The sequence below is a fragment of the Taudactylus pleione genome, unplaced genomic scaffold (genome assembly GCF_031769625.1).
Source record: "Taudactylus pleione unplaced genomic scaffold, aTauple2 ptg000043l, whole genome shotgun sequence".
In the NCBI taxonomy this organism is placed as follows: Eukaryota; Metazoa; Chordata; class Amphibia; order Anura; family Myobatrachidae; genus Taudactylus; species Taudactylus pleione.
In genome coordinates this window covers 3,651,252-3,673,254 of record NW_028284445.1, presented here as the reverse complement: position 1 = coordinate 3,673,254, position 22,003 = coordinate 3,651,252, and the positions used below count along the sequence as shown (strand labels likewise).

The window sequence follows — 22,003 nt, the reverse complement described above, 5'->3', positions numbered from 1 at the left end:
TGAAGTGTTTCGGGCAATATTATATGCTCATATTCAGTCAAATGCTTCAGGACTCATTGGACAGCGCTTCACAGTGCAGATGGACAATGACCCGAAGCATACTGCAAAAGCAACCAAAGAGTTTTTTAAGGCTAAAAAGTGGAATGTTATGCAATGGCCAAGTCAATCCCCTAACCTGAATCCGATTGAGCATGCATTTCACTTGATGAAGACAAAACTGAAGGGAAAATGCCCCAAGAACAAGCAGGAACTGAAGACATTTGCAGTAGAGGCCTGGCAGAGCATCACCAGGGATGAAACCCAGCGTCTGGTGATGTCTATGCGTTCCAGACTTCAGGCTGTAATTGCCTGCAAAGGATTTGCAACAAAGTATTAAAAAGTGAAAGTTAGATTTAGGATTGTTTAGTTTGTCCCATTACTTTTGGCCCCTTAAAAAGTGGGAGGCACATATAGAAACCATTGTAATTCCTACACCGTTCACCTGATTTGGATGCAATTACCCTCAAATTAAATCTGAAAGTCTGCAGTTAAATCACATCTTGTTTGTTTCATTTCAAAGCCATTGTGGTGGTGAATAGAGGACAAAATGTGAAAATGCTGTCAATGTCCCAATATTTATGGACCTGACTGTAGCTCATGCATCATGTACAGTATGTCCGTGATTCATAATGCATACAGATATTATATTGCCGTATTTGTTTGCAGGAGAGGAAAATTATTTTGCTCTCTTTGTGGAAGTTTTATGACATACAAATCTGATATGCACTAAGGCAATGGTCGCCAACCTTAATTGGGGTGTGAGCTACTCCAGAAAAATGAAACCTCCTGAAGAGTTAATAACATTTTTGAAAAAAAATAATTGGCTAATAACTGAAAAATTGAAGATCATTTAAGGAAAATGAAAAAAATACTTAATAGAAAAAAAACAATGCATTTAATTAATACAGAGATATTGTTGCAGATTTCACTTTTAATTACCGGCTCCAAGGAGGTAAGTGCAGTAGAGGAGCAAAAGATATAGGCAGGGCTGCTGTGTGATTTTCCCGGCAGGGCTGGGTGGGAGTCACTCTCCCCAAATGCAGTTGATTCCTGTGATGTCCAGATGGTGTCCGTAACATATTGTGCCGCCCGACGACATTCACCTGCTGTGTGTCCCCGTGGCTCTACCCATGGCTTTGTCAGAGGTCGCTTCCTCCTAGTAGACTCAGCAGCACTGCAGCTGGGCAAGCTACCCAAATTACGGTCGCGACTTACCGGTAGCTCTTGAGCTACGGGTTGGAGACCACTGCACTAAGGTGTATATTTATCAAAGTTCGATTTTGCATTCGATTTTATATTCGATTTAGCTCACCTGAAATTAAATCAAATCGAATGTAGAAATCACTGTCAAAATCCCACATTTACTAAAATTTGATTTTGGAAGCCTTTTCTAAATTTGATTTGGTTCGATTTGGAATAAGGATTTCTTGTTTGATTTTGGATGCCCATGTCTAAATCGAACACAAAATCAAACTTCAAATTACAAAAATAATAGACCTGCTTCATGCAGGAATTATTAGCATGAGCAGGTGTGAATTACACAGATGCTTCACAATGCCTGTAATCTCAGCCTTGTGTAGCGGGGGCAGGCCCAAAATTATGCGACTGCGTGGCCACACCCCCGTTCCGCTCCTATTGCCAGGTAACATCCCTGGCCACACCCCCTGTGCCGCACCACAGCCCCCCGCTTGGCTGACCAGGCTGCCAACCCCCCCGGAGGGTGGGCATGTCCCACATACTCAACTACAATCCCTGTACATGTCCTCTTCTCAATGTAGGCATCCATGTCTTGCTAAAACAAAAAAACGCAAAGCCCCGACTCACAGACATAAGTACCATCCTCTAAGGACGGTACTTCCCGAATGACAGCTCAGCCACGGCATTTCACTTAGAAAAGCATGGGCTGAGCATTCATTGGCTTAGAAAGGTGAACCTCCGCCTCTCTCAGTCAACGAACGGTTCCCACCACTGACTTCAATGGTGGCAACTGCTAGGTTGCTAAAGGTAGGGGTCTATTTATTTACTAAAATACGGGTTTTTAGAAGTGGAGATGTTGCCCATAGCAACCAACCAGATTCTAGTTATCTTCTAGAAGGTGCGAGAAAAATATTAAGTAGAATCTGATTGGTTGCTATGGGCAACAACTCCACTTCTAAAAACACGCACTTTAGTAAATATACCCACTACTCTGAAGAGTTGTACTGAGTGTCTGATGGATTATTTCCAACAAGTTTAATTCTAACATGATTATCTCTAGACTGCTGTGTTTAGAAGTAAAAACGTAGCACACATCAATGTGCTGAGCTACTCTCCGCTCTTGGGAGACGTGTCCAAAAACTAAAAGTGCACCTACTGTAGGTGTGCAAAAAGCGGGGGAAAAATCTGGAGCGGCACATTTTGCTGAAGTGTAAATGTCGCATCCGAACTTTGATTTATTACCCATTATAAGAGAAAATTTTTTTTAATTTTTCTGCTTATACAGTATGCATCTATTTATTACATTAAAGTAACAATGAGACATAGGGCTGTCTTTGTTACATGTTGCACTTTTGTGTCTTAAACGCCACCTAACTGCAAGTGAAAGGTGCAGTATGCATATAATTAACGGAACAGGATGAGGCCCAATCTCCACCAACACAGGCCCGGTGTATTGTAATATAGGGTCTGGATTCTCATCATCTCATTAGACAATTTAAAAATATGTTCTTCACATGAATACTGTTGTATGAATTAATTATTTACATTGTTTATCGATTTGATGTTATTATTTTATTAAGTCGTTTTTCAATAAAATGTCAGAAGCAAAGCGACTGCAAGTGTGAAAGGCCGCTGCAGCCAGAGTCTCTACCCTAGGCTAATGCCAGTATACAGATGTGTCCACACACATCTTACTTCTTGAGGGTTAAACAGCCTTCTAATCATGCCATGCCGTGGCGTGACTCAGTAGCTCCAAACGTGTTTTCATGCAACTGTTTACCTTCAAATTTATCTTATTTGCAAACTGATGCAAATAATACTCACAAGCAGGGCCGCCATCAGGGGGGGACTGCTCGGACTCCAGAGTCGGGTCCGGAGAGATAGGGGGCCCGGGTAGCGGAGGTGTGAAATGAATGTACCAGGGGCAGCCAAAGTAGTAAAGAGACTTACATGGAGCCGGCCGCTAGCCAATCACAGCAGCTCGCGGAACGGCAGCCAGCCAATCAGCAGCGGCCGCTGCTGATTGGCTGCAGTTCCGCGAGCCAATCACAGCTTGTGGAACAGAATCCAGCCAATCAGCAGCGGCCGCTGCTGATTGGCTGGCTGCCATTCCGTGAGATGTGATTGGCTTGCAACCGGCTCCATGTATTAAATGCCACCAAGACTCTTCTCCTCTTCTCTGGCAGCTGCCGGTGCATTCCACCAGTGACACGAGGTACCTCACACCACTCTGCACTGAGGGAGCTCCCAGAGTCACGGAGATGGGCGAGTGTCCAGGTAAGTTTGGGCTCTGTTGTAGGGAGGGAGTGCCTAATTTATGTATTATATCCAGTATATATATATATATATATATATATATATATATATAATTATATATATATATACACACAGTGTGCATATATATATATATATTATATATATACAGTGTATATATATATATATATATAGTATATATACAGTGTATATATACTGTCAGGTGCATAACTATTGGGACATTGACAGAACTTTAATATTTTGGCCTCTATTCACCACCACAAAGACTTTGAAGTGAAACAAACAAGATGTGCTTTAACTGCAGACTTTCAGATTTAATTTGAGGGCAATTACATCTAAATCAGGTGAACGGTGTAGGAATTACATACATGGCGTGGGCATGTATGGCTGCCAATGGTGCTGGTTCCCTTGTATTTATTGATGATGTGACTGCTGACAAAAGCAGCAGAATGAATTCTGAAGTGTTCTGGGCAATATTATATGCTCATATTCAGTCAAATGCTTCAGAACTCATTGGACAGCGCTTCACAGTGCAGATGGACAATGACCCGAAGCATACTGCAAAAGCAACCAAAGAGTTTTTTAAGGCTAAAAAGTGGAATGTTATGCAATGGCCAAGTCAATCACCTGACCTGAATCCGATTGAGGATGCATTTCACTTCATGAAGACAAAACTGAAGGGAAAATGCCCCAAGAACAAGTAGGAACTGAAGACATTTGCAGTAGAGGCCTGGCAGAGCATCACCAGGGATGAAACCCAGCGTCTGGTGATGTCTATGCGATCCAGACTTCAGGCTGTAATTGCCTGCAAAGGATTTGCAACAAAGTATTAAAAAGTGAAAGTTAGATTTAGGATTGTTTAGTTTGTCCCAATACTTTTGGCCCCTTAAAAAGTGGGACATACCAGAGGCTTTTGTTTGTGTATGTATGTTTTATATATATAGATATATATATATATATATATATATATATATATATATATATATTTATTTATATATACACACACACACAAAACATCTTGTGCTTAGATTTATTAAATTAAAAACATGCAAATGAAAATGTCAGCACAGCAAGTAATATAACAGCACTTACGAACTATTAATCTGTGCCCCCAGTAGGTCCAGCCCTCCCTATCTCTCATCCCCCAAAGTAGCTCCACCCACATCCACAGCTCCGCCCACTTCTGCCCCATACCCCGGGGTGAGGGGGGCCCTGCCTAATTTGTCAGTACCGGGCCCCACCATTTCTGATGGCAGCCCTGCTCACAAGCATAGTGTTTACTCTAGCTCCGGCGGCAGGCAGGGCGCCGGAGCTAGGGAAGGCCTCCCGAAAAGTGGGCGTGGCCACTGAAAAGGGGTCACTCTTTTCCTCACTCTTCGGGGCGTGCCCGGCACTTACGGACACACCGGGCAACCCCCAAACGCTGCTGACAGGGAGAATAGATGCCGGTCGCATGCGCCCGGCGTCTATTCACCGGCGGTGACCGGGTCACCGCACATTTCCCCACCCGCGGGACACTGTGAACCACAGGTGAAGATAGCACCCGCAGGCTGTGAGGGCAGGGTGCTTTTTGACCTCCAGAAGGAGGGCAGGGCACCGTGCCCCGCTAAAACAGCCTAGCGGGAATGCTACAAGCAGCTTCTGCTGAATAAAATGATATGCGCAATGCCTATATTCTGTGTGCTATGTTACAGTGTCAGCGGCTGACACTGTAAGGTAGCATTTTGCATGTACAGTAAATACACCTGCAGACGCTGTCGCTCACATGATACAGTATGTTTGATGCAACTTGTAGCGCACGGAGATAGGATGTATGTGGACACATCTGTATGTATGGCTTCATGCATCCACTTTTTTTTCCATCTACAGCTGCAGCCATCATCTTTAATATCGGCACTGGGTGCAAAAGATCCATCAGAAAAAGAAGTCCCGTCTCCGTACATGACTCCCACTGTGAATCTTTTCAGTGCGTTAGCAAGGTAACCGCCCAGTTACTACTTAGTGACATTCATTTCACATACGGAGAGATTTGGCCACACACAGAGCAAAGCGTCGCCACTTCGCATCCTCTGTCAAGGTGCGCATGCATTGTGGGGCACAGACGTAGTCTGCAAATGCTTTTGCTTTGTCCGCATAGTCTGCAATTGCTTTTTTGTGGTGTGCACGTAGTCTACTTTTGGCTTTTGTGGTGTGCACGCAGTCTGCTTTTGGTTTTTGTGGTGCGCACGCAGTCTGCTTTTGGCTTTTGTGGTGTGCACGTAGTCTGCTTTTGGTTTTTGTGGTGTGCACGCAGTCTGCTTTTGGTCTTTGTGGTGTGCACGCAGTCTGCTTTTGGTTTTTATGGTGTGCACGCAGTCTGCTTTTGGTTTATGTGGTGCGTACGCAGTCTGCTTTTGGTCTTTGTGGTGTGCACGCAGACTGCTTTTGGTTTTTGTGGTGTGCACGCAGTCTGCTTTTGGTTTTTGTGGTGCGCATGCAGTCTGCTTTTGGCTTTTGTGGTGTGCACGCAGTCTGCTTTTGGTTTTTGTGGTGTGCACGCAGTCTGCTTTTGGTCTTTGTGGTGTGCACGCAGTCTGCTTTTGGCTTTTGTGGTGTGCACGCAGTCTGCTTTTGGTTTTTGTGGTGTGCACGCAGTCTGCTTTTGGTCTTTGCGGTGTGCACGCAGTCTGCTTTTGGTTTTTGTGGTGTGCACGTAGTCTGCTTTTGGTCTTTGTGGTGTGCACGCAGTCTGATTTTGGTCTTTGTGGTGTGCACGCAGTCTGCTTTTAGTTTTTGTGGTGTGCACGCAGTCTGCTGATAATTGTGAGAATTGTCTGCAGTCAGCGCTGTGTCAGAATCAAGCCCATTTTTAGCACTTCATATAGGGCCATTTGTCCTATCAGGTAGCTGCTGATCTCCATTGAGCTTATTAAAGCCCCAATGGTTTTCTTTTGTTTCTGGTGTAAAAATCAATATTCTTTTGGCCAGCAGGGGATGTTCCTAAAAATGCAATCTCTCTGCCACTTTATCTAATTTCAATATTCACACTCTAAAAATTGAAAAAAGCTAGGTGCACTGGTTTGTCTATGTAATATTTTTCAAGAAAGAGGAACTGAAGGTTTACTATGATACTGAAATAGGTTAAACCTCAAGGATGAGGGCTGGCTTTTCTGCCTGTCATACATGTATGCACCCATAGGGTGTCTTTAGAGAGGAGGGGGCCCGTCCGGGGGCCCCCTCCTCTCTTCTCGGTGGCCGGCAGCCAACTGACGCGGCTGGCCAGCCACTGGAGCAATAGTAGACTCTGTGCACTAGAGAGTGCCCGGAGTCTACCGCGCAGGCACAAAATGCCGTAAAAATGCCCGCGGCGCACATTTTTACGGCTTTTTGTACAGCACTTACACCTGCCGCGGGACCTTGGAGAGGTAAGTTTTAAATAATATGGGTGCAGGGTGTGCGGTGCGGGCCAACCCTGGATGCAGGAGCTCGTGTGCACCGCACACCCTGCACCCGTTATAGATACACCCCTGCCAACGGTGTTGTTTGATTCATGATTATATAATAATGATTTTTCAAGGCCCACGCCTCTTTGATTGGTGATTCTTATTCACTCACCCTCCCGTTTTCTCAATTGATGTTTTTTTATTATTAGGTTGGTCGTTGGCTATTTAGCAGGAAATCTAAGCGCCCTTCAGTGAATACAAGGTGAACTCCTTTACCAAAGTAGATTTTGATATAAGCCTCTGCTACAGTATTGTGTGTTTTGTAAATTACTTCCTAAGAGTCAGTTACAAACTGCAAAATCTGCTCTTTTTCGCTGTCTCTTTATGTGGACAATGTGCATGCCAAAAGCATTTCACAGTCTATAGAAAAAGCCCTGCAAAAGCATTCTGGGCCTAATTCAGACCCTGTCGCAAGCACTGAGCGCTCGCAACCGAGTCGATGGTGGCCCACAGCGCACGACGGAGCTGACTCTGTCGTGTGCATGCACGAGACCCGGCTAGCAACGGGCAATCCGCCGCTCCGGGTCTCGCACCAAAGGGGGGCGAGCTGTCGATGTTGAGTGATGGGAGGGTGGCTGCCCAAACAGAGGGGTTCCCATGAGAATGCCTGCCATTTGGGGGCGGCCACACTGACATCATGAGTGATGTCAGTGTAGAGATTCCGGCTCTGTTAGAGCCAAAATCGCTCTGGGGCATGCGGCCACGAGACCCTACCACAAGGGTCTCGTCGCAAGCCCGATGGTCGCGATGGTCTTGACCATCGTGACCATCATCATGGCTGCTCGCAATAGCTGTGGGTGGTCACCCACAGCTATGCGAACGGCCAAGAGGCCGATCCAAAAAAAAAAAAGCCTGGCCCTGATTCAGAGCGATTGCTCTGTCAGAGCGAGCGGCTCTGAATCAGGCCCTCTGTGCCTACAGTAATTCTGTGGGCCAATGGAGATTTCTGATTGGGGCAGAATGGGAACAAGAGAAAGACCAAGGTCAAAGGCCAACTGCCAACCGCCTTAGAATCACCAACTTTATTCATTTAAATTGTTTATCTCACACAAAGTTCAGTTTAGCCTCATTTATGATAAAAAAAAACAATCATGAGTGTGAGAGGAGTCCGAGACTGTGTATTATATATCATTGTGAATGTTTTTATTGCATTGATTTAAGTGTGCTTAAAAAACATACTTTCAGGCACAAATTTAGGGCGTTTATGGGCCTCATTCTGAGTCACATTTAAAGTGGTCGCAATTCCATCTGTTTCCAGCGATCAGAAATCCACGTGATCATCCACCTGTATTCCACGTGACCGCATCAATCTCTGCCCCCACTTGTGAAAGCAGCCCTCATCACTGTTATCGGCATTGGTGCCTGCCCCATCCTTGGCGCAGGAGATCTGCCTGAAGTTGGATAGAGCTCTGCATACACTCACCTCTGCAATTCTGTCTACACGCCAATAAAATACCCACAGGATGTTTATCTTAGGTGTGAACACCTCAATACCGATCTTTTGCCACCCAGTAACACTCATTCATCTGCAATTGTGATGCAACTGAGATAAGTACAACTCTGAATCTCTCGTAATTGCTTTGAAGTTGCGCATGCAGTAGCAACACATGAGCAATTTGCTGGAATAAAAAGCCAAATCCGTCTGCATTCAGAATTGCATTCAATTCTGATTCAGGCCCTATGTCCCTTATATGTGTGGGAGGTCACACAACCATTTGCGCTCTGCAAAAGAACTGGATTTCAGCACGAGATATGAGCTACAGGGCATCGGATCCCATCCTGTACATTTAATGAGAGGCACTTTGCACCTTCCAACTGCACTTTGGCAGACAACACAATTATATACGCAACTTGCTAAATGTAAAAAAAAAAATCTTCAAAAGGGCCAAGCCGTATGTAATAAAGCCAAGCCTTTACGATTAATGTGAGCCACTAATTAGGATGTACTATACCGTATTTTAGGAGATAAAAGTTGTATTTAATGGAATAGGTGGTTCTAAAGCTGTAGGAGATCTTACTTGAAATGTTTCCATAATATTTAGTTTGCAAAGGATGGGAAGTAGGTGTGTACATTGGGATGTGCTGGAAGGACCATCTAGGGACAGTGGTGAAACACCATGACATTTTACAGAACACTTCAAGTGCGCTTCTTATATGTCCATTATTCCACTTCCACTCACAATACTGTAAGGACATTTACACTGTATGTCATTTCTCTACATGCACTTTGCATGATATTAGTGGGATTGAATTTGTAATCAATTATATGACCCCAAAGTTAGTTTAGAGCCAATCTATGTTGATTGGTATACGAAGTCCTCCATTCAGTTTAATAATAATATTGGAAGCAGCCATTGCAATCATAGCAGGGCCCATTGGCTCTGGGGGCCCTCAGTCTCCCCAATATGCTGTTTGCATTCAGGGCTGCTTAGGTTTTCCCTTTCTAAGCACTCACCGAAACATCATCATGGTTGTGCTACATCTAAATCAGAATCAAACTGGGACATTTAGCAAACCATCTAAAAAGGTCAAGTGGAGGTGTTGCTCATGGCAACCAATCAGATTATATCACTTATCTAGTACATTCTGAAAAATGATGACTAGAATCTGATTGGGCAACACTTCCACTGGTCCAACACTTCCACTGGTGTGATAATAGCATAGTATAGTATAGACATTAGTGTGATGACATCACTGCATACGTAGCTTCCTCATAACACTTGGTGTGCTGGTGCCTCCACATGCCTTGGCTCAGGTACGTACTGAGTCCATCATAGTAGGTCCCAACCATCACTGTATTACTTATGTGCAGGGCTGGTGCAAGGTTTCAGGGCGCCCTAGACAAAGGTTCACAATGCCGCCCTTGTTTTCCCCCAAACCCTCCGCCCAGCTCACAGACACATACACAGCACCCTAATAATATTCACATGACTCGAATTAAAGGGATGATTACCCCTGAAGTGCCCCCAGTAGTATGGGCTCCTGTAGTGCCCCCAGTTGTAATGCCCTTGTAGTGCACCCAGTAGTAATGCTCCCTGCAGTGCCCCCAGTAGTAATGCCCCCAGAAGTAATGCTCCCTGCAGTGCCCCAGTAGTAATGCCCCTTGAAGTGCCCCTAGTGAATTTTTCTTTGCAGAGCCATGTTTTAAGCAGGGGACAGATACAGATACTGGAGAAAGGGACAGATACTTCTGGTATAGGTAAATAAGTGTGAATGGGTAGGTGTGTGTAATAAAGTTATACTGTCATGGTGTGTGTGTTTTGTGTTTTTTTAACTATTTATTTTAAAGTGAAGTTACAGTTGCCGCATGTCTGCTGGCACTTGTTCCACAAGTGCAAAATGGCAGGCATGCTGGCACTTGTAGCTCCACTGTAAAATACAATAGTTTTATATTATTTGCCCCCCCCATTACCTCCATACCCACCAAGCAAGGGGTATTGGGAAGAGCCCCGGGCTTCAGCCTAAGCCTGTGGTGCTCGGGAGGGGGAAAACCCTTATTTGGGGTGTCCCCGACTCCCCCGAAATCACCGGCTTGCGCTGACCGATTTGGGGTGCTAATGCTTTGGACCTGGAGCTCCAGTGATTGGGTCTCCGGGCTGTGACATTACACCCCGGTCGGTTGGGTCTGGTGCTGGTCTTAAATATAGGGGGATCCCCATGTTTTTTTTACCCCTATATTTAAAACAAGAACTGGTCCCTACAGCCTTGGGTTGGTTTCTAAAATACGGTGGAACCCTACACTTTTTGTTCCCCATATTTTTAGAAACCACCACTGGCTGGCAAGCCTGGGGCTGGTTTGGCTTTTGGGGGAGGGACCTTATGTCATTTTTTTTAAAATTTTTACTTTTTTTTATTACAGGTACAACAAAATGGGAATTTTCAGGAAATATTCTAGGGACCCCCTAAAGATGTGTAGACATGGGGGATCACTGTGGGTACCCCTATTTTTAACTCCTGAAGGAAGTCGGGGTTTCAAATAGCCGTGGCAGGTGTATTTTTGCAGAATTTAAAAAAAAATGCATTTTGGGACTTAAAAATATGCTAGCACCCATTTTCATGTACCCCAAATTTGATGGGACCATTTTTAAAAACGAAAAAAAAAAGCTAAATGCTCTTCTGCATCACTTCTTCAAAGTCGGGCTATTTAAAAACCCGAATTTCTTTGGCAGCCAAAAACGGGGGTACCCATAGTGATCGCCTATGTCTGGACATCTTTAGGGGGTCCTAAGATTATTTCCCGAAAATTCCCATTTTTTCAACTCCGATCCAAGTATCGCCAGGTCCCGTTTTCGCCTACTTTCAAATTGAATACGAGGATACGTGGGCACGCGTGCGATACTTTAACGCCCACAAAACAGGCGAAGGAAGCGTTAAGCCCGGGCCGCGTTAAATTATCCTGGCTCGGCTTAAATTGAATATGGGCCTATCGCGGGTGACGTTATTTCGCCAGGCGGAAACTTTTTGCCGTATAGAATTTCAAATACTTTTCGCCTAGGCGGAAAGTCAATGCAATGGACCGGGCGAAAAAAATTTCACCTATGAATTGCAGGCAGAAAAAAGTGCAGAATTGGGGTTTTGGGGTGCAACATTGCGGAAACCGCCGTGCATGCTTAAGACAGTCCCCCAAATGGAAACTGTGTCAAAAAATTATTAAAAAAGAATTTAGAACAACCCAAAAAAGTACTTTCATTTTGGGGGCGAAAAAGTTCAAAGTTGGGGGATCAACTTAAAAACTAGCGAAATAGACTCAGGGGGTCCCCCAAGTATGGGCCAGGTGGTTTTTACTTTACTGGTGCTTGCGGCAGGTGGATTTTTCACGATTTTTTAAACTTTACTTTAGCAACTTTAAAATATGCTACCCCCCAATTCAGGTACCCAAAATTTGCTGGGACTAGTTATTTTCACAAAAAACAACAACTAAATGCTATTCTTCACCCCTTACGCAAAACAGCACCTGTTGAGACCATTTAAAATGTTAAATACACCAAATACCTTCAGCAGGCCAATTCAGGGGTATCCAAAGTGATCCCCCATATCAGTGCATCTTTTGGGGGGTGACAGGCAGATTACCCCATTTTGGAGAGGACTTCCCACCTGTTCAAGTTTCGCCGGGCGCCGTCTTCGCGCACGTTCAAATTGGATACGAGGAATCGCGGGGACGCGCCCGAAAAGTTTCCGCACCCAAAACAAGCGAAATAGGCGAAAAGTCCGGCAGGCGAAAAAGTATTGCGGGTGCGAAACATATTGAATACGGGCCTAAGCCTATTCTTAGCACTGACCAGTCGTAAAGTGATTTTTGACAGGTGATAAGTTAGAATAGTTATTAATTTTTAGTTAATCATGGGTTCACTTATTATAAATATATTATTCAGCTCAGTAATTTTTAATATGAATAGAGTCATAGAAAAATGATAACAGCAATTTAATTTGACACTGTCAAATTCAATTTAAAGCCTACATCATTTATTTTATGGTTCTATAAAAAGTCTGTTCTCGTTGTACAGTCGCATTGTACTCAATTTACATATGATGTTCATAAATTCCAGATTTTGCTGTCGAAAGCTGTCTTTTCCAATTAATGTACATATAATTAGCTTGAAAAATAAAAATACTTTTTTTTCTGAAAGGTTAATTCCTCCCCTTCTACTCTGATTCAATACTATCTGTTAAATACTAGCGATATTTGTATAATTGTCTCTTAAAATGAGAATACACTTAAAGTGATGAATTTCAGCCAAGATATATAGGTGTTAATTGTTTCGCTAAGGGGAATTATAGTCTCAAAGTGTTTTGTTGCTTGCTAATGTCATGCATACACTCTTTAGTAGTTTTTACGTTAATATTATTTCTAAGCTCTATAGCTATATAACATTAGGGCTAGTTAAGGAATTTAGGAGGGACATCCTGGCTGAATTTTCAAATATTTGATTCCTTTTTAAAAAAAAAACATATCTTTATGGGGTGGCCATCTGGGCCAGGGGCGTAACTAAAACTTTGTGGGCCCCATAGCAAAACTCCTCTTAGTCACTCGAGGGAAGGGAGTTCCATGTATTATTCGGGACAGTACTCAGCGCCACAGGAATCAGCAGCGCTGCAGCAGGTCTTGGAACGGAGTGTGTCCATCTGAGACTGATACTGACCTGCAGCAGCGGGAGCGGGGATACTTGGTCAGCACTGGCGGAGGTGGGGGAGCCCGGGGACCAGGTTGTACTCACCGTATCAGTCTGTCAGCAGACTCTCCGGTGGCGTCTGGTCTGTCCAGCAAATTTTTTTTTAACAAAGTGCAGTTTCCTTGCTGGAACTCGGGCCCCCCCAAGCGGCGGGCCCCATAGCAACTGCACCCTCTGCTTTCTCTGTAATTACGCCACTGATCCAGGCTGCTATGATGAGCAAATTCTCCCTTTTCAGGCAGCGCACATGCTCTAGACTCGGGTTGCACTTGAAATCCCTCACTGATCTTACCATTACTTGGGGCCAGATTCAGAGTTGCCTGTAGGTGCATTTACACTCAGGTATGTAAAGATGCATCTTGGTAAAAAGCTAGATTTAAGCAGTGGCGTAACTAGGGCAGGGCGAGTGGGGCACATGCCCTGGGCACCGTGGGGGCACCGACGGCCACGGTAACAGCCAGCCCTAGTTAGCCAGTGTAGCGCCGATCGCATTGAGTGCGGTCAGCGCTACACATTTCCACAGGACCGGCGCTAGGCTTCCAGCACCGGTCCTGTGCTCAACAGCCGAGCCCCTTCCTTCCCCTGAGCGCTTGCCCAATAGCGCCAGGAGGAGGGTGGCAGGCGGGCTCATGCTGTGCATAACACACACATCCAGCACTGGCAGCGATGTGTGTGTTAACCAGCAGCCAATGAGAATCAGACAACTCTCATTGGCTGCTGCTGCTACTGCACACACATCACCACCGAGCGGCAGTGATGTGTGTGTGAATCAGCAGTCCATGAGGTCAGACAGACTCTCATTGGCTGTTGCTGCTGCACACACATCTCCGCCAGCGCTGGCGGCGATGTGTGTGTTAAACAGCAGCCAATGAGAGTCAGACAGACTCTCATTGACTGCTGCAGGCCCACTGCAAGAGCCGGCTCCCTTGCGGCTCCTGCAGTGGGTAATGGGAGATACGTCATGACGTCTCTCCCATAATGCAAAGCACGCGAGCCCGGGAGGACTGACATGCGGTGGGAGCAGTGGCCGGAGCTGGAGCATGGATTCTGGTAAGTGTATTTTTTTTTTTTTTTGTGTAACTTGTGTGTCTGCACTATGAGGAACAGGGGGAGATACTACTATTGGGGGCACCATTATTGGGGGTGGGTGGGAGATACTACTACTACTGGGGGCACCACTATTAGGGGTGAGTGGGAGATACTACTACTACTGGGGGCACCACTATTGGGGGGGAGATACTACTGGGGACACCATTAATGGGGGTGGGTGGGAGATACTTCTACTACTGGGGGCACCATTACTGGGGGGGTGGGAAATACTACTACTTCTGGGAGCACCATTATTGGGGGTGGAGATACTACTACTACTACTGGGGGCACCATTACTGGGGGGGGATACTACTACTACTGGGGGCACCATTATTGGGGGGGAGATACTACTACTACTACTGGGGGCACCACTATTGGGGGGGTACAGGGGGGAAACAGTGGCACCATTATTGGGTGGGAGATACTACTACTACTACTGGGGGTACCATTACTGGGGGGGAGATACTACTACTACTACTGGGGGCACCATAATTGGGGGGGGATACTACTACTACTGGGGGCACCATTACTGGGGGGGAGATACTACTATTACTACTACTACTACTACTACTACTACTACTACTGGGGGCACCATTATTGGGGGGGGAGCTACTACTACTACTGGGGGCACAATTACTGGGGGGGACCTCTGCTGGGGGTGGGGTACTACTGGGGACTACAACTGGGGTGGGCTACTACTGGGGGCACTGCATCAGGAGGGGGAACCTCTACTGGGGACTACTACTGGGGGGGAAACTACTACTGGGGGCACTATATAAGGGGCTTTCTACTAGGGGACCCACTACTGGGGGCACTAAATAGGGAGGACCACTACAGGGGGCACTGTATAAGGGCACTGGATAGGGGTAATCACTACTGCGGGCCTGCATAAGGGGGAGCACTACTGGGGACACTGCATGGGGCGGGGACTAATGCTGGGGGCACTATATAACGGACTAGGGGCACTGCACTGGGGGGACCACTACTGGGGGCACTAAATAGGGAGGACCACTGCAGGGGGCATTGTATAAGGGGCACTGGATAGGGGGATCACTGCTGGGGGCCTGCATAAGGGGGAGCACTACTGAGGTCACTGCATGGGGGGGACTACTGCTGAGGGCACTATATAAAGGGCACTTAATAGGGGGGACCACTATATGGGGCACTGCATAAGGGGGACCACTACATGGGGCACTGCATAAGGGGGACCACTACTGGGGGCACTCAATAAGGGGAACTAATGGGGGGCTGCATAAGGGGGGGGCACTACTATGGACCTGCATAAGGGGGACCACTACTGGGGGTACTGTATAAGGAGCACTACTGGGGTTAAGGTGCATATGGAAAGGAATGTTCAGAGTGACGATAAAGAGGTGTGTGTCATGTACACACTCCCCATTTTTAAGTGACCATGGCCATTTTTTTGCTGCGCGCGCCAAAGGCACGCGCACATAGAGTGGGGGGGGGGGTGGGCTCCATTTTTCAATTTGCCCTGGGCTCCAAATACCCTAGTTACGCCACTGGATTTACGGTTACATGAATCTTAATACTGTATGCAAGTAACTCAAAATACTGACTGCAGATACATCATTGCATATATTTAAAAAACATCTTATTTGAAATTCAGATATTCAAACCCCGCACACATCGAATTTGATTTTATGCAAAATCTGAGGTTGATAAATTCTGTGGTTCTAAAATGGCATCAGATTTAGTGGCAGGTAGAAAGCAGCTGCAGTTCAGCATTTATTTTTATACTAGCCTATATTTTTTATGTATTTGCACATGTAGTCTATTTATCTGCCTCAATGGCGTATCTATAATGGGTCCAGGGGGGTGCCGCACCGCACACCCTGCACCCATAGAATTACTTACCTCTCCGGAGTCCCATGACGGCACGGGGGTCCGGCACTGTAAAAACGACTGGAATATGGCCACCGCGGCCATTTTCCCGGTGACCAGCACATCCTCTATAGACTCCCAGTGCACTCTAGTGCCCAGAGTCTATAACTCGGCGCTGTCCGCGCACAGCTCAGTGCGCTGCCGGCTGCCGGACAGAGAGGAGGGGGACCCATGTAGAAGACTGCACATGGGCCTCCTCCTCTCTAGAAACGCCCCTGATCTGCCTAGAACATTTCAAAGTGAAATAGAACAGCCTCTGGAAAATAAGACTGCACTTAGCGTTGTAGAGTTGTGGACTAAAATAAAACACACATGGTGGGGAGAGTGAAACATCAATTTATTCATTTCAACTTTCCCATTTTCTCAAAACATACTGCTCGATTTAGCTTAATTTATGTATTAAATTAACCACAAGAGGGAAAGTACATTGTATTTTTTGAATGTTTATAGCGAAATTACTCTGCTTTAAATGCCTGCCTGCAGCTGCAACTTAATTTGATGACCAAGGTGTCAGTTAACTAAAGGCCCCCATACATCAGAGATGGATTGCAGCAATCGTGCAATTTGCAATCGATTGTGTATAAAAATCTGCAATGTATGGGCTTCACAGATCGCAAATTGCAACCAAAAAGTGATTGGAATTGTTAAATCTGATTGTCCAACATGTTGGATTTCATAGATCGATTGGGGCTGTAGATTGCTAGTGTATGGCCATGATCAGCAGATTTGCAGACCGTTACCAGTAAAATGATGGGCCTTTCAAGATTGTCTGATCTGTGTTTTCTGCAATCGATCTGCAAATCACTGAAAAAGATCTGTAGTGTATGGGCGCAAATTGCTCGATTGGGAAATCCTAAGATCGGGCAATAAATCTTCAAATTGTTCAATTGTGGTTTTCAGATTGCTGATGTATGGGGGCCTTAAGAGTAGCAGCAGTTGCAAAATTAGTGTAACTACGAAAAACAATTATCAGAGATTCCACCTACAATCACTGTATAAACAGAGTGGTAGCTAACAGCGTGTCTGACAGTGTAGATAGAGTGATTTATTTGCATTCAACGAATCTCAGAAATTCGCATGTATTTCATAATCGGCCAAATCCATTCGCCCATCTCAGCAGCAACCATCTAATTGGCCCAAAATGACCAAAACTAACATGATGCCCAAAAACAGCCTAAATCAAATGCATCTTATAGGGCTACTGTATTTACTGTCAGAGGGGTCGGCGGCCGAATTGGGAGGGTAGGCAAGTAGGCACCATCTGCTGCTCCTGTATTTGCTAGTTTGTATACTGGAAAGTACTGTATAAAGTAATGGTTTACTCTCCCTTTTTTTCCATTCTACCTTAATATACTGCATGTTTGCTTGAAACAACAAAAATTTAAAAAACAATAGATTTTAATCCTGTTGGTAAGGTTTAACAGAATAGTGATATAAATAATGCACTAAGAAAATCGTTATCCTCTATGCAATATATGATGGCCTCCTTCACACAGAATAATAACATAGATGATAAAGCAGATAACAAAAATCCATGAATGCAGGCAGGGTCATTTCTATACTAATGTGAGCTTTCTCTGTGTAGCAAAATCCTAGGTTATCACTTTGCCTCACATCCCCAGCCTACTTTCTCTGTCATTATTTATATGCCAGGCACTGCCATAGCAGGGCCGAATGGGTGGCAGCACCAGTCACACACCCCTACTTATGGTCTTCATGCCAGGAGTCATCCTGATATTGACTCTGAAATCATAGAATGTAGCGTAGTGACACAAAAAAACATTTACCTGGGATTCCACCTACAATCATTGTATTAGGAGAATAATAACTGTGGAGTTGAGTCATTAACTAAATATGTGTTCTCTCAACTTACTATCTCTATTTGCATTTATGGTCAATGACTGATGAATGTACATTGCATTTCTGCTGCAATTAATAATGCAGGTGCCGAGCTGTTCCTGGCTCTACTCATTGTGGTGCTATGGTATGCCATCATGGCCATAATACCTACTACAGGGGTCTTCAACCTTGGCCTCCAGCTGCTGTGGAACTACACATCCCAGCATGCACTGCCATAGTTTTAGCATGCTGTTATATCAAAAAGGTGGCAGTGCATGCTGGGATGTGTAGTTCCACAGCAGCTGGAAGGCCAAGGTTGAAGACCCCTGACGTACTCCCTCCAGAATTAGGGAGACGGCATATTTCTGGAGGGAAGGATGGGGAGATTTACAAGTATGGTATAATGGAGCAGAAAACTCTCACGCTAACATTAAAGTTAGAAGGTTCCTTGAATACAGGGTTAATAGTTTACAATCCTATAATACTTTTTCCCTTTTCATGAAATGGAATTAAATTGCATTCGTTAAGAGAACATCATTTAAAAGTTACTGATCGGACATCCAATATTTTAGTCAATGGATATCATAATGTGCTTTTTAATTTTATCATCATTGTCAAAGACTTTATACTCTCATCCATATCAATAAACATTTTTTGAACGACTTATCATTATCATACTGTTATTTTTATGTGCAATAATACTATAATTCTAGCTCACTCACTACATTTTATCGCTATTATAAATAATGTCAGTCATCTACATTTTTATTGTTTGAACAGTTTAATAATAATCTTCTGTTCATATAAATTGGCCATTGCCTAAACCTCCTACATTGATCTCACCAATATATTATAATAAAAGTGCTTGTCTAAGCTTAGTTGTACTTATTAATCCTTTCTGCATTATAGACTCGGATTGTGTTGTCTACATTATATTATTAAGAAGCAGATGTTAAAGAGGTTCAGCTCAGACAATTTCATAGGTATTTTAATCATCTGTTGTTATTTCAGTGTTTCCAGTTTGAGTAGAACAACATTTTTAAAACTGAAAAACTCACCAGTTTTCACATTTGATTGCAAAATGTTAAGAAATGTGTCCCTGAAATACAGTATTTCAAATATTTATTTTCATCATATCATTTTCTTGATGGAGTAATTAAACACATTTAAAAAAAAATGTTTTTATTCTCTTGGGGTAAATGCAACAGTCTGCAAACTACAGACATTGCCTGCTAGTCTGGCCGATGTGTTAAAGTAACAATCATTTAAAAGACAAAATCAATCTGGCTTTGAGCTGTTTTTTTAGGCAAATTAGCACAAGTTTGGATTAGTTCAGATTTATCTTATTGGCTATCCAAAACACTTGAGAGCCAGATAGCAAATATGAGGCCGTTTTTGAGATCCGAGCATAACTGAGTAAAACTGAACCGCTCAACTGTACTTTTAAATGGTTGCTAATTTAAAACATCATCCAGATTCTCCGGGAACCTGTTTATGACTGTACTGTAGCTTTCAGGCTATTACATTTACCCTTTTGTGTGTATTAATGGTGCGTGAACACATTTTCCATGTACATAGGTAAAGACACTGCCATTTGTAACCTTTTGTAAGTGTAAATCTCAAATCTACTTGATAGGAATTTAAACCACAAAATATGCCATTTTATGAATCAGAGCTTACCTCTTTTTGATGGTATTTAATTGCCAGTTTCAATCGGGCAAGGTCATTACCATTCTGTTCTTCCAACAGGCCACCATCATCTCTGTAGTTTAATATAATTTCTAATTCCCTCGAACTCCTTGTCTGATCCAGAAGGTCTTTTGCAAATTGCTTACATTGTCTTGACAGCTCCTCATATTCAGATTTAAACTCATTTTCCACTTTGCTCAACTCTTGCAGCTCCCAGCTCAGTTGAAATGCTGTTAGAAAAGGATCCTCGCTTGACAGTGAAATTAAAGACGGGCTCGCCAAAGCCCTGTAGATGTTAAGCCTTGATCGAGAGTGACGCAAACTATCCACGTCTGATCCGGAAACGCACTCCACACAGTTGCAGCGCACCTCATGTGGCCTGGGGATTGAGACGCCTTTTTGAACCAGATGTTTTATGATTTCATAATTGTTTGTATGAGCAGCCAAAATGATGGGTGTGATATCTGGAGTGAATTCAGAGAACTGCTTATCAAGAAGAATTGGTGGAACCTGCATGGAAACAAAACATTGAACACACGTTTTATTTATTATTTTAGCATTTCACAGAAAATATGCTTTAAATATATTTGGTTTATGTATTTTAGGTATGTACTTGTACATGCCTTCTTGTAACTTTTACTAAGTACACTGTATTATCTTTCTAACTTTATTCTGAGTTTTTAGCAAAAACATAAAAAATAAATGAAACACCAATTAGGCAGTTTGCTTTCATTGCTTTTGGTTTTGATTAAAAAATGAGCAAGGATGAGAAAAGAACACCCAGCGCTAAACAATTATTAGGCTCAAGTATTGTTGCAGATTATATAAAAAGAGTTATTTGTCAACCTCACTCACAAAGAACAGAAAAACACTTATAAGTATAAGTGTTTTTCTGTTCTTTGATTCAAAAATGCCTTGTGAATGCAATAGAGTACAGAGCAGAGCTGAGATGGTAATCAAGGGCAAAAATGTACACTCTGCCTGGATATTTTAATTAGTAGTATTTCCAGGGCTCCTTTTTCAATTGATTGGGGGGGGAGGGGTTCCAAAGTGGGGGAGAGGGGTTCCAAATGCTTTCTTTTACATAGTATGGTCAGTCCATGAAGCGGGAACAGTTAGCACATAACAAGCTATAGTCTGCATCATACATATTACTTGAGACATATACAGGGCCAGCGATTGCTGTAAGCCATTAGATGCGGCAGTAGAACCATCTCGTCTGGGCTGAATGTTTTTTTCTGGATGTGGGCACCATTCCATAGTCCAAGTGCCCATACGCTTCGGAGCATTGGAGCAAGTCCAGGAGTCTTGGGGAGCCTCTGAAGAACCTACCACTGGCCATGGACATACAGTATATCTTATAAACTACCACTAGCGTATGTTTCTCTACAATATAAGCTGTAGGAGAGAGAGTCTAAAAACTTAACTTTCTGTATAAAATATTTATCTCATATTAATAGAATAAGTGGTCATGAAGAGATAAAACAACCCATAAGAAATATACATACATATTATAATTAGAAGAAGACGGAAGTGAGCTTTCTAAGCACAGATTTTCCCACCTCATTTTATGACACCAGTATATTTTTGCAGGCAGCTGCTCTTTGGTCCAGTGTGCTTATTGAGCAGTCAGATACACATACACACTGCAGATTTTGAAGGAGAAGCTGCTGCTACTGGTACATGCACAGCAGCTCAATTCCATCCTTTATACTGCATGTTGTGGCTGTATACTACTGCTATTGTGGTTATGATTTTGTGGCTGGGGTGGGTGCTCCTGGGCAATTGCAAACCCCCCATGTGTTTGCCTATGGGAGGACTGCAGGTAACCATGGTAATTAATAGATTTAATTTTAATATTTTGGTTAGACTGTTTAAAAACTTTGGTGAAATTTATTTTTGTCTAAATATAATGGTTTAAAGTCACAATTTTTGAATATCTGGAATTTTAAAAGTACATTAAACTAAATGTTGTTTGCATAATTGGCTAAAGATAGAAGTAAAAGTTAGGTTTTCTTTCCTGATATGAATTCTAGATTGGACATTCTGTTTTTTGACAATTATTTTTTCTTCAATTCCTTCTTATATATATATTAATACTATATATATTTTTGTAAATGTTCACAGACTTAAATAATCCATTATACATTTGATCAATAAATCCTGTTAGTTCACGTGAAACTGTTGCTTACTTGGGGGATATTTATTAAATGTCAAAAACTGTAGCCCATAGGCTACAATGGTTAATGCCATTTAAGTAGATAATTAGCTACAGGGCCCTTTCTCTGGAATGTAAAGTATACTGGAGCTTGATCAATTCTG

The 22,003-nt window shown here is 43.5% G+C and overlaps 1 protein-coding gene across 1 annotated transcript in view; it reads right to left on the bottom strand.

The window, feature by feature from the left end:
• Positions 1 to 22,003, bottom strand: part of TRPC4 (transient receptor potential cation channel subfamily C member 4) — a 273,246-nt gene that overhangs the window by 59,026 nt on the left and 192,217 nt on the right. Inside the window, exon 3 of the mRNA XM_088460139.1 lies at positions 19,673 to 20,191. Coding sequence (XP_088316265.1) covers positions 19,673 to 20,191 — 519 coding nt within the window. The remainder of the gene's footprint in view (positions 1 to 19,672; positions 20,192 to 22,003) is intronic.